We start from the raw sequence: 17,797 nt of genomic DNA, 5'->3' as shown, positions 1-17,797 counted from the left end.
TCATAGTCATACACTACATTAAAAAACTAGAAATTTTGATTAGCTCCTCAAGTCGAAAGCTGCAGAAAAGACAGACCTTTAATTCCTATTGATTCTAACAGGCAACACTGTAGGAGTCATTTTAGTGGTTTGATCATATATTCAAAAGCATGTGTTAGACTTAGCTCAATTTTGCTTCAGTCAAAGAAAAAAGACAGGATGTTATACAAACTTGTCCATATATTCATCAATTTATTATTTGATTTGTTTGCTCAATTGTACATTAATTAGTTTATACATTTATTATTCTCTTCCTTAACTGCATATAGAAATCAACCCTCAGTATCATTTGTCTTCTATATACTATTCATCATTGTTATATTTATGTCTTCTAAAATAATTACTACATATAGTGCTGGCAAATATTTATAGTGGCATGGGTAAGGTAGTTTTTGAATCAAAGATGATTAAAATAATTGAAATCATTACCATGTATCAATCAGGGCTCTTCAAGCAACAATTTAAACCATTCTGGATATTTATAACAGAGGCGATTTAATGCAGTAACATTTATTATGCAGTATATGGAATTGCTGAGGAGCTAGATGGATTGAGATGACTCAGAGTTTATTAGCAACAGGAAGCCAGGACAAGTTCTCAGTTTGAAGAATAATGGGAAAAAGCAGTAAACATTGGCCTAAGAGCTACTTCTTATGTGAAAACTGGCACAAATAGTAAATGTGCTGCTCAGAGACTAGAACAATGGAAGAGAGAAGGATAAATATCTTGGGCCTTTAATTTGTCTGGTTTTCCCTTATCTGAAAACTCCACTGTCTAATCACTACCTGAAGAAAGTTGACATGTAAGGTAGAAATCTATCCCCCACAGCACAAAATAGTAGCTGTAAGAAGGAGAGGACTTACGACTGGTATAAATCGTAACATGCTCATGTTTTTAAATTCTTTCAAATTCAACTATGCAGAATTAATTAATTATTCCATGAAGCATTTGAATTTTAAAAATTATTTTAATGTAAGTAGGTTCATTAATGTACCTGTATGAAAAGTTTTATACAATCAAGTAGACTACTCAATTATCTGAATTAAAGACATTTGGTAAAAATAAATTAATCTAAGAATATTATATTATTTAATTAACAAGTGGTTGTCTGTTAACACACCTACTTATATATCCTACAAACAGAACACTTCTGAAATTCACTATAGTTAGCATAGTAGCTTTTTATTCCATATTATTATTATTATTATTATTATTATTATTATTTGTGGGTTGTGGGCCTGGGACTTTGGGCCTGGGCGCTTTCCCTGAGCTCTTCAGCTCAAGGCTACTGTCCTATCCCTGAAGCCACAGCACCACTTCCGGTTTTCTAGTGATTAATTGGAGATAAGAGTCTCACAAACTTTAGTACCTGAGCCTGAGCTGGCTTTGAACCCTGATCCTCAGATCTCAGCCTACCGAATAGCTAGGATTACAGGTGTGAGCCACCTTGCCCAGCTTTATTCCATGTTCTGTATCATGCTTTTTGAATTTGAGTTTTTATGAAAACCTAATATAACTTATTTTTAAATAAGAGAGTGTAAAAATTTTGAACCTATTTCTCCAATACACAGCTTAATAAAGATATAGGTATTTAAATGTCTTAATGTTATAAATTAAAAATGTCATCCTAGGGCCAGGAGTTTGGCCTAGTGGTTAAAGTGCTTGCCTAGCATGCACGAAGACCCGGGTTCGATTCCTCGGTACTACATACATAGAAAAAAGCTAGAAGTGGTGCTGAGGCTCAAGTGGTAGAGTTCTAGCCTTGAGAAAGTCCAAGGACAGTGCTCAGGCCCTGAGCTCAAGCCCAGGACTGGCAAAAAAAAAAAAAATGTCATCCTAGTTGAATAGTTTATTTGGAATGTAAGATATCACTGTTTAAGAGCAAGTCCCCACACAATGTGCAATTTTTCAGTGCTATCCCCCAAAGTGCAATATAATTGATTTTTATGGCTATTGGTGACTGTGGATTCTCATACATAAAGCAATTAATTTATTATAATCAATAGCATGCATTTCACACCAATACTAATTAATAGTCTAATAAAAAGGCAGAATGGGGGCCGGGAGTTTGGCCTAGTGGTAGAGTGCTTGCCTAGCATGCACAAAGACCCAGGTTCGATTCCTCGGTACCACAAACATAGAAAAACACTGGAAGTGGTGCTAAGGCTCAAGTGGTAGAGCCTTGAGAAAGTCCAAGGACAGTGCTCAGGCCCTGAGCTCAATCCCAGCACTTGCCAAAAAAAAAGGCAAAATGTATTCGACAAAGAGAATGAAAAAGAATAAATACATGTTGCATCCATTTACAAATCTACTTGCAAAATATTTATGGTTTTCAATGCCAATGTCTTCAGTAAAATGAGCTCTATGGTGTCCACAACAGTCTCCTATTGCAAAAAGGCCTGCCATACAACTTGTATTCAATTCTAGTACCATGATATGATATTAGTATGCAAATTTTGTAAAGTAAAAGAAGATAGCACTTTTAAGGAAAAATGTTTTTCTCCTTACATTGATTAAAGCACAACAAGCAAATAATTGGACATTTTGAATTCATAACAAGAAGGTGGCTAAAAATGTACCAAATTTATACACAAGACTGAATTAGAGACAGAATAATAATAATAATAATAATAATAATAATAATAATAAACTGACAAAATGAAATGTGAAGCTGGCTGCCAGTGACTTATGCCTGTAATCCTAGCTACTCAAGATGCTGAGATGTGTATATGGAAGTTCTAAGCTTATTGGGGCAGGAAAATTCCTGAGATTTTTCTCTCCAATTAACCACCAAAAAGCAAAAATCCAGAAATATATGACAGTGTCCACTCTCTGAGTCCAACACTCAGGACCAACAAACACAAGTAGAAGCAGAAGCAGCAGAAGAAGAAGAAGCAGAAAGAGAAGGAGAAGGAGAAAAGGAGAAGGAGAAAGAGTGGGAAGGGAAGGGAAAAGGAATGTTGAGAGGAGGAGAAAAAGAAATATTCAGACAGGTGGAGGTTATATATGGGGATGACCACATTGTTGTTTCCAAAGAATAGTCAACCCATTTCTACCATATAATTTGTCAATAGTTAACCAATGGAATAGTTGATTGACATGAAACTGCAAAGTTATTCTAAATATGTCATTTTAGTCCAGGTATATAGTAATAAATCCACCTTACTTGTGGATTTACTTCAATTGTTTTTTGAGCAATCCCAGTAAAAATAGTAAACCAAACATTTAAAGTATTTTTGCCCAAAATTGTAAAGTACCAATATATTCTGCAACTCAGTTTGACGTAGGATAGCTCTTCTATTATCTTTAGTTGTGTTTAAATGTTTGTATGATCTGTTAAGCATTTCCTGCCTTTAATTTTATGAAATTACCAAATTACCAAAATACCCCCAAAACAAAGATAAAAATATTCGTAACCCTCTTACAACAAACAGGGGGCTTAATTCACCCTGAAAAAAATTCAGGTTGTTTTGGGACAGCGTGTCTTCAGTGGAAATTAGACATTGTTATGGGAAAAATAAACCAGGCGTCAACAGCATTTGAGATAAAAATGTAAAACAAGATCTGGTTTCTGGTAAACTATTAATATATACATCAGTTTTTTATTTGTTCTTTTTTATTGTGGAGTGGTAATATAGTCTACTCTATTGGGTTTTATCTCATGACAACTCATACCTACTGTGTGCAGTAAGAAGCAATCTTACATTGCTGAAATGTATCTATCCAAAGTATTTGTGTGAATTTTTCAATGGCCATCTTCTTGGTACCTTATATCCATGGGTCTAGAATAGATATACACACATAGTTACTCAAGAGCAATGCTTGCTTTAATTCTCCAAGTCTACAAGACATGGCTCCTTAAGATACCAGTGTGTTCTAGCATCTCCTGGGGTCTTTGTTGTCACCTCATGACAGAATAACTCAGACTCTCAACTTGAAGACAGGAGGATAAGTTAATGTTTTCATATACAGATTGAGAATTTCTGTTAGGAATAATTTATTATTCATGTATTAACTAAGGATAATCTCAAAATCTTTATTTGAAAATGCTAGGGGAACCCATCACACTTCTGGAAATCTACAATATATTTAAGATATTTATGTATTTACTTGAACCCTAAATTCAGGTAATGGTGGTATTAAACTACTATATTGAACAGATGTATAACAAAATTCCAAATGAAAGATTGAATAACATTATGCGTTAACCTTAGAAAGCAGAGTGAAAATGATAAAAATACTGAAATTGTTAAATCAAATTTTACTAAAAAGTCCTCTATGTAAACTAAATTGGATTATTTACAAAGTGTTAGTAATTCACTAGAATACAGAATGGACCCCTTTTTGCTAAAGCTCCACATAGGGAAAGTTTTTGTGGGTTTTTTGTGTGTATATGTGTGACTGTCTTTTTAAACACAGATACTGTGAAACTTCATAGAAAATTCTGGACAGATCTTTAAACTGTTTCATTAATGTATATACAAGCAACAGCTATTGACTAACATGTTTGCACTGTAGCCGTTAGCATTTAAAGTTATTTGATAATTCTTAGGCCATTGTTTGCTTTTTACTAGACACTTTAGGGAATATGTTACCACAGAAATAGAGGACATTGTGTAAAACTTGATGAATTATATATTATTCAATATTCTCTTAAGCATTGGATTAATGACAGAAAGAGTGTGCGTGTGAAGGTAGAGTTTTGTTTTCTGATAAATTACAAAACAATGCAAGTTATGATTTGAAGTACACAGGTTAGAAAACAAGTGACTCGGGTTTTACTCTTGAGAAGATAGATCACATGAATAGTCACAATTTATTAGTCCTTAAGCCTAACCTCCACCTGCCTATGAACAAAGCAAACAGCAGAATCGAGGGAAGTCAAGGGAAATAACTGATAGTGCTTACTATTTTTTTAATAGAGAGATGATTTCTTACAAAATATGTTGAAAAACTGGGAAATTTTAAAAGTTCACCAATTAGTACTTACTATAGAATCACAAAATTGATATGAATGCATTGTAAAAAGCAATACAGATAAAACATTTCATGGGACATATACTGTTTGTTTAGAAACTAAAGACAAATTTGTTAGAAATACCATTGAGGGGAGGAGATTTCTGTTCTCTTTAGAAACACTGAAATGTCACAAGTTGCTTAAAATAAGACAGTAGAAAACTTAGCATATGGCAAATAATGAGTGAGACACAGTGTCTAGAAAGTAAACAAGGACTGCACCAAACCAGCAACACTAAGATATTGTCACCATGAGTAAAGCAAGCTCCAGTGTTAGAAGCAATGTTTGAACTAAGCACAGGTCTCCTAGAGGCAGTATATGGTTCTGCTATTCTAATTAAGCATATTATTTATCTGATTATTCATTGAGAAACAAAATGCCAATATATATCAACAAGAGATAGACAGTCGACCAATGCCTTTAGGTCAGGAGTGGAACTGCTCACTACTTACTAGCAAAATATGAATACAAGCATATATACATATGTATGTATATACATAGCAGCTTCCATGAGAATACATTTGCAGACTCTAAAATCAGTATTTTGTTCTTGCCACTGTTATTCAAACTTCTGAAAGTTAATAGTTCACAGTTTGGGGCTTAATTTACATCGTGTATTGACAAAGTATAGGTCACTACAAACAATACTGAAAACTTATTACTATAATGTAACCAAAATATACTTTATATACACAGTTTGACTCATAACAAAGACACATTTTATTTAAAAAACAGTAGTATATTATTAGAAATGATAACAGCATTCAGTGTAAATTTTGACTTCATCATGTTTCAAAAGACACAAGACATATGCCACACCCACAACATTAAATACAAAAGATGTTGTATGATTCAAGTAGAAATACACCCCACTCTTTTTCACCTGAAACGTGCACAATGATTCTGTGCAATCCTCACTTGTAAGTAAACTACCACCCAGTGGAGAGAAAGAAGATCTTTCAGAAGGGTTTGAGGTGTGTGTCACGTGTGAGGGGGTGTCGGAGTAGGTGGGGCATGAGCAATGAAGGAATTGGGAGCGTTTAGCCTTCCTCAGTTCTGAACACTGCTGCTCATCAATTTGAATTTTCACATGGAAGGAAATGATTCCACATGCTCACTTTGCAGTGTTGCTTAGGGGTAAAACCAGACTAGGATATTCATTCATCACACACACACACACACACACACACACACACACACACACACACACACACACACACACAGAGTAAATCCACTTGAATGTTCAAGCTCAGAATACACAGGGAAAGAAAGGGAGGAGGAGGAGGTGGGATAAAATGAAGAGCAGAAAGAAAGGTGAAGGTTAAAAAGATGGAGAGAGAGAAGAAAGGAGTTGGGGGGGAGAGGGAGGAGAGAGAGGAAGGAGGGGAGCAGGATGACAGGGGAGGAGAGATCCTGTGGAGCAGAGGAGTGTTTGCTTTTGCAAACTGAGAGTATCTCCATGTGAAAGTGGTGCTGGGAGCACAGAGTGCCAGGCTGTGAGGCTGAGAGTGTGAGCGGCAGAGGGGTTTATGAAAATAAGATTTATGAGGGTGAGAAATGGTACCGGAGGGGGAAAGCAGCAGGAGCGTGCCTGTGGGTGTGACACAGATAGAAAAGAGCAAGGGGAGGGGACGACAGGGCACAGAGTGAAGGCAGGGTAGGTGGGGGAGTAAGAGGGAAAGGGGTTAAACAAGTGGGTTAAACCTTCCAGTGGTGGGGATTTTTCAAAGAAAAAGGACAACAAATGACTTTACAATACAGGCAAAGGAGGAAACAGAGGAAAGAGAAGGCATAGGAAGTGAAAGAGGAAAACAGCAAAAGAGGGAGGGAAAGGAGGGGGGGGAAGCGAGCGAAGTGAGGAGAGCGTGCAAACTGGAAAAGCAAGAACACTGAGCCGAAGTATCCATGTGAGAGAGGGAACACAGATGGGGTCGAAAGCTTGCCGTTTGAAGAAGAAGAAGAAAAAAATAAAAAAGAAAAGGGAAAGGAAAAAAGAAAGTCACTTCGGCGAGAGTAGACTAGAAACAACCCCAGTAAACTTGTCCGACTCTACCAGAGTATCCACCCCGCCCCCCGCCCCGACAGTAAACCCCAGACCTGTGAACTGACTTTCCAAGTGACACCTGCCTCTCCCCCCACACCTGACACCCCTCTCATCCCGGGCTCCTTCACTGCCCAGGAAAAATCATTAAAATTCAAAAGTGCTTTTCCTCCAGGAGCTCAGCCTGTCACCTGCCCCAGTGTCAAAGAGGTCGGGGTTCAGAGGGGGAAAGAAAAATAATAATAATAATCTGCACCTGGATTTCTGAAGACATGATTAAAAAAAAAAAAAAACAAAACACCACCAGCATTCCTGCTGGCTTAAAAGAAAAAAAAAAAAAAAAAGAACAAGAAGAGGGTAGAAAAGACCAGACAGACAGACGGACGGAGACAGACAAGTCCACGAAAAAAGAAAAAAAAAAAAAACAACCCCAGCCCGGCACGTCGTTCTTCCTACCTAAGCACCGCCGTGTCCCCTTTTCTGACCATCAGGTTGTCCACGGCCGCCCAGGGGAAGTCTACGCTCGGTCCAGCCGGGAGGCAGGAGGGCAGCAGGCAGCACAGGCTCAGCAGCACCGCCGCCAGCCACTGGTTCGAGCAACAAGCACCCTGCACCAGCAGCATCGCGTCCATCCCCGCCAGGGCCGCGCGCTCTCCGGCAGCTCTGCGCTCGCGCTCCCCCACCCCGGGCGCTGGGAAGCCTTCCCGGGAGCCCGGCGGCGCGCCACAGGCTTTGCCTTTTTTTCCTTTTTCCTATTTTTTTTTTCTTTTTAGTGGTGGGGGGGGAGTGGGTGAGTGGGTGGGGGGTTCTTTTCTTTCTTTCCTATCCCCTCTCCTTAGTTGTTGGGTGTTGTTTCTCTCTTGTTGTTATTTTTTTTCCCTCCTCCTCCTCTTCCTCCTCCTCCTCCTCTCCCTCCTCCTCCACGGGCTCTGCACGGTCCCTCCCTCCCTCCCCTCCCACCCCCTAGCACCAAGCTACACCTCCTCGGGGTGGCTTTTGGGGGGCCGAGTCCGGAGTGTGGCTAATTCTCGGGCGGCTCGCACACCATCTAGCGAGGAGGAGAGCGCGCCGGCGAGTGAGGGAGGAGGGGGGAGAGGGGGGGAGAGGAAGAAGGAGGAGGAGGAGGAGGAGGAGGAGGAGGAGGAGGAGGAGGAGGAAGAGGCGGAGGCGGGCAGGCGGGCGAGCGCGGGGCTGCGATCCCGGTGGCGGCGGCGGCGGCGGCGGCGGCCAAAGCTGAAGCTGAAGCTGTGCGGGGCGCAGTGGCGACCGCCGGCCCCCGGGCTCGCGCGCGTTGCCAAGCGGCCGTTTCCTTAGCAACCCCGCCCGGGGATAGGTGGTGGTGGTGGGTGATGGTGGTGGTGGAGGGAGTTGGATGAAGGAAACAGCAGGGAGGGGGGGGGGCAATAAGATAAATAAATAAATAATAAAAGATTAAAAAGAGAATGAGACAGAGACAAGGAAATGGAGAGGGGGGAGAGGGAGATCACAATTGTGCAAAGTGAGGATTGGGGGGAAGAAGACACCCACATTTTCCGCACGGTCGTGAGAGCCAGAGTAAAGGATGCTTGGCTAGAAAAGTGTGGAGTGCCCAGGCTGGGGTGGGGAGGGGCCTGCAGGGGCGCTCTCTGTCCTCTCGTCTCCCTCCTGGCCTCCCCCCCCCCCCCCAGTCTCTCCTGCATTTTCCCTCCCGAGGCGCCGTAACTTTAAAGTCCTGCAAGTTGTGTTGGGCGCCATCATGACGCCGACGGCTGCGAGTTTATTTATTTTTTATCGAGGCGCTGTTTGGCTTCCTTGGAGACGTTGAAGCTCTCGGTGGTCACCAGGTTACCAGGGTACCAACTAGTTCATCTTCCCTCCCGCCCGGTTTTTGGCCTAGGTGGAGAAGGTGGCGGGGGTTCCGTGTTCTGGAGAGGGGTGGAGAGTAGAGGGGGGGGGCGCAGGGGTTACAGGGCCTTGGGGTCCATGGGGTCCAACCTCTGACTGTTCTGGAGGACGCCTGTCTTTCGGTGCGTCTGGGAGTGTGCGTGTGCGTGTGAGTGTGAGTGTGTGTGGAGGGGACAGTGTGTCCGTGTGGACGGAGCGCGCTTGGGAGGGAGGTGGGGTGGTGGTGGCGGCGCGCGGGCGTGCGCGCAGGGGTTCGCGGGCGCGCGGCACGCAGGCGCGCTGGGAGGGCCGGGGCGGGCCCGCGCCGCGGTGCGGAGTCGGCCGAGACCGCAATCAAGGGTTTTAATTGTGTGGAGCTAGGCAATTGGGTTATGTAAGAGGCAGTTTAACCCCTTTGGCGCCTTACGGGGGAGGGGGGGGGAGGAATCGAAGAGCTGGCGGAGTTCTGGGGGCTGAGGAGTCACCGGAATGTAGAGTGTCCACCTCCAAACCGGCCGCACAGGCTTCGGGGTGTTTTTTTTTTTGGGGGGGGGGATGCACGGGGCAGCAACCTTGGCTCCTTGGGCCATGAGCCCTTAAAGGGCTCCCAGGACCGTGGTAAACTGCCCTCCTAGCCCGCGGCAGAATGGGGTGCTGGGCCAAGAGCCATCTCCTCTTCCCTAGGCTGTTGGGTTTGTTTTTAAATGCTCGTGAACTCATCTGTAGATTTCAGATCCGTTAGGGATTCTGGGCCATTTACAAATCAATGAGAGAAGTGCAGAACAGTCACACCAGTCCATCTTGTTCAGTGAAGTGTTGAGGAAGCCGAGCTGGGACGTTGCTGGAGAGAAGCAGGCAATTAAACAGAAAGCTACCTTTCCTTGATGACTTCCTTCTTCCACTCTCCGCCGTTAGCGGTGTTTGATGAGGATCATCTTCGCTTCATCCTAACCTCCTCCTTCCCTTGGTGAAAATAAATAAAGCCAAAGCTTGCACATCCCAACTAGTTTTCCATAAGGCAGGCGGGGTCCTTTGGCAAAGCGCTAAGGCAATCATCTCTGCAGGGGTCAGCATCCGGCTTCCTCCCTAGACTGAGCTTTTTAAGAGGCAGGCAGGGAGTCGTTTTGCTTGGTGGTGGCGGTACTCAGTGATTTTTATCGCCTCGCAAGAGGATATATGGAGAAAGAGAGGAGTTCTCCTTGGCATCCGTGTGACCACCCAACTGACAGAGGGAGGAGACCCTAACCAGCCATACCTCCCTGCTCCACGCACACTTTGAGACTCAGCAATTAGCCAGGAGGAGTGCCGCAGGAGTTACTCACATTATTAGTATTCCAGTTCAATTCTCAAAACCTGCTCGGAAATGGAAAGTGCAATAGTACTCAGCGGCGTTTTGAAACATCAATGAAATGTTAGTAATTTGCAGAGGGATGAAAACATTTTCTTTACCGTCTGGTGTGCTGGGGAAATAATTGTCAAACGATAGACTCCCGCTAATGTGGATGCCAGATACCTAGATAACACTGTCATCTTGTTAACTGCATTTATTATTATTTTTTCGTTCTTGCGTGGCACCCGGATGGGATAAAGCTTCAAAATGATCTAGGGCAAAAGAGAGATTAGAAAAATTTGCACGTCATAAACATAGGAACATCTATGTGGTTATTATAAACTAGATTCCTAGGAGAGAGAGAGAGAGAGAGAGAGAGAGAGAGAGAGAGAGAGAGAGAGAGAGAGAGAGAGAGAGAGAGAGAGAGAGAGAGAGAGAGAGAGAGAGAAGCAGAGCTCCCTTTCGACATGGTGACTCAGTTCAGTGTTATTTTATTCAGGGACGAAGTATAGACTACCAAACGCTTCGTTTTCCTAACTGCTGTGTCCCGGAGATCTGAAATCTTCAGTGGAGGGTTGAGGGAAGGTAGGTGGGGGGGGGGGGGGAGGCTTCTGCGAGCAGGAATGGAGCTATGCAGCAGATTTAATATGTACAACAACCCTTCAGGCTTGTAAACGGAAACTGGAGCCACTTCTATTTAAAGGGAAAGAGTTTCTTTTCATTAATTCAGGTTTCTAGCTCGGCTTCTATTCACTAATCCAAAGGAACTTAACTCTTGCTACAGGCATAACCCAGGAAGCAAGAACTCAAACCTAGTTTAGAGGTGAATGGACTGAGATGGTGCTCAGGTTAGGTCATTGTTACTTAGAGTGTGAAGGTGCTGGGTGGGGCAGCCCTGTGGGTTTCTGCTGTGCTCTTTCTAGAGAGGAAAATTATGTTTGAAGCTTTTTATGATATTCTTTCTCTTTGACCTTTCTAAAGGCATATATCTGAGACTGTTTTACAAGGTTTCCAATATTTGCTTTTGAGGTCATAGAGTTCTGAGGAGAGACATAAATCCCAGAATTCTTGTCTCCTTTTGAGGAAGGAAAAAAAGTAATAAAGGAAGAAAGGGTCTTAAACAAGAACAACATAACAGCAAAATGAAAGAAAACCTTTCATTGTCAAGAAAGGTAATAACATTGTTTAAAACTTTTCAAGTGGTGAATGAGAAAGTGACCTTAATATTAATTTTAACTATATGCATTGTTTGTAAATATTTGAACATATATAATAGCCAGGGTGGAGTTCATTGAGAAGAAGCAGGTGAAAACTAATTGAAATAGCTAATTGTGCTATTATTTTATATTGATTTATGTGCCTTTCTTCCATGCCTTCTGCCCTCCCTCCGTTTTCAATCACTCAGCAATGCAGGAAAGGGTAACGTTATAAAGCTTTTGTAGTTAACAAATCCTTTTTAGTCTGTCTGTAAATAGATCATTACTATGGAAAAACAGAATATAACTTCACCTTTTTTGAGAGTGGAGAAAGCCAGATTCCTCTGTCATGTTTTCACTGCCTAGGCTTGAGCCATTTTAGCCAAGACAAGATCCAGAGCCTAATGGGCAGAGCTGATGAGAGCACTTTGTAATTCCTAAAGGAGTCAACTAGTTGCCTTTACAAACAGGAAAACAGAGTAAGAGCTCTCTAACTTGGTAGATAATTGATATTTGAATCAAACTGGTTGCCACTTAGAGCACCTTGCCCGCTGAAACTAGCCATTCGTGACATTTTCTCAGTCAATGTCAGATACATGGAGCTCAGAAAATTTGCTGAGGGATTTTCAGCCTACTACTTTGGAGAATTATTTGGGGGGCTGCTTTGTACTTTGTAAGAGGATTAGCATCCCTAGCCTCCATTCACCAAATACCAGCGGCACCAGTAGATGGCAGTAGCTCTGATAACCAGAATTTCTCCATAAAAGGCTAAATGTCCTGTGAGGTGGCACAGATCACACTCCAAGATACAAACTGTTCAACTTCTTTTCAAGTGAAAAAATGAAGCAGATTTTAATCAAAAGAAAAAAATCCTGAATTGATCTCTATGCCTGTAAAAGGTACTCTTTTTAAAAATCAATTTAGTCTTGACATGATTGAGTAGCCCACATTAGCACAGATACAATTAATTTAATGGCTAATGCAGCAAAACATCTTATGATTTTTTCCCATGTACTGTAAAGTCTTAATTAAGCACAGGTATAATTACAACCTGCAGTTACTCTGTCTTCTCTAACACTGGAATTTCATACTTTGGTTATGCATACTTTAGTTACACATGCTATTATAAAATAAATTTGGAGATGCTTTTACATTCAAACTAAGTTTAAATTGATCAGTCTTAAAAGAACATTGTTATTTTACCATTCTCGAATAAATATTTGTAGAAGTCTTTTTACTAGCAAGAAATTATTTATATTTTGATATTCTTTATACTGTAACAAAAACACCCTAGAAGATGGCTATCAAGGTGAGTGAACACAAAAATCATTCTAAACTGTATACTTTAATTCATTTAATTACCAGCTTTTTATGCTCTTAGCTATTAACTACCAATTTTGAGAGTAAGCCAGAAAGGCATATCTATGTGCATTTGTTCTGGCAGAGAAGAGGGGAGATACCTAGTGTATTTTTAAAGCTCTTCAAACCATTAGTAATTACTAGTATTTTACTAGAAAAGAACTCATTACTGATATTACTTCATGAAACAATGATGTGAAAACATGATTTTAAAAACTGACCCTAAAAAATAGGCTTGATGGTTTCCCTCATTTGTCATAATCAGTAGAAACCTTGGACTCTCCTAGCAGAGATGTACAATAGAACAAAACCTAGATACATAAGGCCATATAGTATGATGCTAAATGAAAGGACCTCCAGGATATAGAGATAAAAGCCATAAAATGAGTGATTGTTTTCCTTAATGTACTATGTTATCTCACATCTCTTTTGCTGTCCCTTGGTTATCTCATATTGTTACAGTATTTTACCTTGTTATCTGATATATTATATATGTGCATATCTGTTTATTTGAAATAGGATAAGGAAGGGGGGGAAACAAGATGAGGGGCGGGGGTGGAGGGAGGAAAATGGGGACCAAGACATGAGAAAGGGTACCAATATTTGTGAAGTAATGCACCTTCTATCTGGTGAATATAATGTAACCCTTCTATTAATTACAATAAAAATATATGGGAAAAAAAACTGACCCTAAGCAGAAAGGAAATATATCAAGGCCTTATTCGGGTAAAGCAGGTTCCCAACCACTGAGCTGAACCCAGCAACAGTATATTTATATCATTTATTCTTATTTTTATATTTTAATAATAAATGTCTTATTATCATCTGTACCTGACTTCTTTTACTGAATATTGTATGCAGTATTACTTCACACTAATATACAACAAATAGTACTATTTTTTTCATTTTGCATCTCCGTATCTTTTCATAATACAACTGGTAAAACATGACTTTATCCATTACGTTATTGACAGAGACTTACATTTTATTTTGTCTATTATACACACAATGGTGATTTAAACTATCTTGTATCAGTCCTGAAAACTTTCTTCAGGTTAACCTCTGAATATATCAATAACAATATAACACTATGCATTACTTAGAGATGGGGTTCCTCTCCGAGAAGCACATTGTTAGGGTAATTTTACTTTTCTGTGCACATTGTAGAGCATACCTACATAAACATACTTCACATGTAAGCTGCTTGGGATGGCATACTGCTTCAGGATGAGTCACTTACTCTAAGTAGAGCTTATAAGACTAGACGTTGCTATAAGGTAGCCAGTTAGTAAAGAGTCACTGAATGTCACTTATTGTCCATTGCTGTGGACTTTATAAACATTATATTTAGTACATGCTAAATTTATAAAAATAAGTTTTCCCTTCTTAATAATAACTTAAACAAAATTTGTTGTTCTTTTTTATCTTTTAAATTTCAAGCCTTTTTAATTTTATGGCTTGTTATAATTTATTTATAGCTTAAAATACAAACACATTGTACAGCCATACAAAAGCATCCTGTTTACAGCTTATTGAAATTTTTGTCTATTTTAAACTTTATATTTTACTTTTAGTTGTTCTGTTGGAAACTGAAGGTGTAAATAAATGCATTAGTCAGAACTACACAGGATGAGGCTAATTGTGTCACTAGCTTCCTCTTCCACACCCCTTCTACTGGAAGGTGTGCAAGGGTGATGACAAGGAGCCTTTTCCTTGGATCTCACTGCTTCCTTTTCAACCAACCATCCTGACCGAGGCTCTTCCTCAAGAGAGGTCTCCATTTTCAGAAACATGTCCATGATGGCATGGTTGAGTTTTGTTGTTTTTTCTTGGATATTTTTTCCTTCTTGTACTGATAAGTACAAGAAACACATTCTACTAACTCAAACATTTTCTCAATGATCAAGCAATTCACTATCAACCTTGGGGGTTCTTTTCCTCCGGGGTTCCTTTATACTTCTCTCTTCTTCTGCTGTACATTCTCTTTCATTCCCAATGGCTCTCTGTTAGACAATTCCTCAGAAACCACCTTTCGGAGACAGTGGATAGCATCCTTATTCATGCCCAAGTTAAAGGCTATTGCTGTCTCAGTTACACCTGGGTTGATCTGTAATTGCCTCATTTTTGATAGATTATTGGAGGTTATGGATACATGTTTTGTGTGTCTTCTTCCAAGGGACTATTATACACTACTTTCTTAATGTTATTAATACTGTCATACTTACCACAGTAATTCTAGATTTGGTTTCATATCTTATTGTGTTTCTCAGTTGTAGAAATCCTGGAGTCAAAGTCTTCTTTAGTAGGTAGGTCTTAATACCTTATGTAATTACTGATACATTCATAGATCAAGGAAGTGATGTTTTCAATTTCACATTCATTTTGGTATAAAGGCCACTAACTAAAGGAGAATGGATGGGATCAATAATAAAGATATTAATATACCTAACATCTCCATTTTGCTGGCATAGTCATTTCAGGAAGTCATTTGCAACAGGAGATGCATCCTTCATAATTGTTACTGCTTCTGCACTGAGCTGGCAGTATTAGAGTATCGATATGCTCATAGACCTTAGAGTTTTTATCTGCCCAGAACACAGATGGATATGAATGTTCTCAGATTATAATGAAGCCTGATCCTGTAGGGCTGATCTTTTCTTCAGGATGTAGCAAAGTTCTGCTTATCAATTTGACTGGCATGCACTTACCATCACTGATTTAATTTACCCTCATTGTTCATAATCCCTTTTAATTCCATGTTCACATAAGATACTACATGAGGCATCTGAGTGTCACCATCACCAGTGCGGTTCTTATACCCTAGGCAGTAATGAACAAAACAACAGTAAACAGTCAAAAAATAAAGGGATGAGGTTCAGAGACAAAGGCAAATATGAGAGGTCTCAAGATGTTGGCATAATGTGTGTTGATGGCATAATTTGGCAAGCTATTTTATAGAAAACAATTTTATGAGTAGAGTATATTCTAAAGCAACAATAAAATCCATATATAGTAAATACATAAACCAGAAACCATTGTTTATTATCATTATCAGGTATTATATACTGTATGTGAATATATGTTTAACTTAAATAAGAGAAATAGTAGCAGATTTGTTCATGTCTATATCAGATTATAGTAACTAAAACATTACTAGGCAATATGAAATTTTCACTTCCATTATCATATTTAACCACTGAGGGTATATGCAGTACATCTCTTGCTGAATCCTATTTTATTTTTTTTCTTTTTTTATATATATTTTTATTGTAATTAATCGAAAGGTTACATGATATTTGCCAGATTCATTCATAAGTACATAAGGTGGGGGAGAGAGAGAGGGAGGAAGAGGAAAAGAATCCAAATTCTACAGCGCAACATGATAGGCTGAAGACAGTAGACCCAGAGAAAATGGGTATCATGTCTGTTTTTAGGAGCCACCTATGTCAGAATTCCTTCTAACTCATGGCACTTTCATATGCTTTTTTTTTTAAGATCTTTAATTGATTGAATGAGTTGACTCAATTATGAAGGATAATCTGTTTCACTTAAAGTCTATGGACGTGAATGTGCATCTCAATTGTAGTAATAACATTCATAGTAAAATCCAGATTGGTTATTGACCACAGACTGTGTATAAGGCCGGGTCAAGGCAAGGAAAACATAAAAGTGACCATCATTCTGCTTTATCTTTTTGTCCATCATGTGCTGATGGTGATTCATCTTCAGTTCAGTTTAAATAAAAGTGTGACTTTAAATAACATCAACTCTTATCTACAACTATGCCCTAATTTATTCCTTTTCAATCACCAAAATTTGAAGTTAGTGCTGAAGTGTAAATTCTCCTGGTACCTAGAATACAATATTTCATATATATATATATATATATTAATTTAAGAAATCCCCACCACTTCCAAATTATGTTGGAGCAAAAACAAAAGAAAGAAATGTTCTTTTTTGAGAGTATATAAATTTCATGAAGGCCATACCAACTTTTAGCAGGGACATCACACAATTCTGAAACATTCCTATTTTGAGATTATAGCTAATCAAGTTACTCCTGTTAGAGCCAACCAAACTCTATAAACTAATGCAATCCTCAAAAATTATTCAAAAAGACTATTTCTAAAACTAGGACTCTGATGGTTTTCTCTTTATCTCCCCATTTATTCCCATCACACTACCAAAGCCAAGCAACCCCTCTTTTCTCCTTTAAATTTATATATTCAGATTCACATTTGTATTTTTACATTCTGTGTATAAGTGGTAAAAGCAATCATTTTCTTTGTGTGCTTCTCTTTTTCTATTAGCATCTGATCCAAATTTTCGATCAGATTTTAAATTTTCTACCGGACAAATATACAGAATATTTCTATAGTTTCTCACGATTGATATTTGTTGTAGCACGTATCACCACTTCATGCTTTTAATATACTTTATATATTTATACTATATATATTTCCCCCATTTGTCTGTTAGTAGACAATTAAATTGTTTAGCACTTCAATTATTAAGAATCCTACCTTTTTTCCTATCTTTCTTCCTTCCCTCCTAATTTCCTAATTTCTTGGCTTTCTTTTGTTTCTTTTTTCTTCTCCCTAATGGTACCATCATCTGTTTTCTATTAAGATTTCAGCTGATTGAATGGGCCCTTCTTGGCAGTGCTGATATCTGTGTATGGTGAGGACATTATATCTGCTTATTATAAGTACCTAGCGTCAGTATCTCTGAGTCACATGGCAGTTGTACTTTTAATTTGCAGTCTGTTTTCCATAATTCCTATACCAATCTATGTTCCACTGACCACTGTTCAACTTTGTGAAAATTTTCTCTCTTTTTAATGATGACCATCCATCCTAAGAGATACATCACCATAGTCTTCATTTGTTTTTCTTTAATGATTACTGCCCACGCTAACATCAACACAAAAGTACTGAAGAGTGAATTTAACC

At 39.4% G+C, this 17,797-nt stretch overlaps 1 protein-coding gene across 1 annotated transcript in view; it reads right to left on the bottom strand.

Moving 5' to 3' along the window:
- The window catches only part of Negr1 (neuronal growth regulator 1), a 791,453-nt gene extending 783,260 nt beyond the window's left edge, over nt 1–8,193 (bottom strand). Inside the window, exon 1 of the mRNA XM_090334607.1 lies at nt 7,554–8,193. Coding sequence (XP_090190733.1) covers nt 7,554–7,729 — 176 coding nt within the window. The 5' untranslated portion in view covers nt 7,730–8,193. The remainder of the gene's footprint in view (nt 1–7,553) is intronic.
- Between the last annotated feature and the right edge of the window lie 9,604 nt (nt 8,194–17,797).

The sequence above is a fragment of the Megascapheus bottae genome, chromosome 6 (genome assembly GCF_031878675.1).
Source record: "Megascapheus bottae isolate mThoBot1 chromosome 6, mThoBot2.hap1, whole genome shotgun sequence".
Classification (NCBI taxonomy): Eukaryota; Metazoa; Chordata; class Mammalia; order Rodentia; family Geomyidae; genus Megascapheus; species Megascapheus bottae.
The sequence above is the reverse complement of the archived record's forward strand: the minus strand, read 5'-3'. Positions and strand labels throughout refer to the sequence as shown.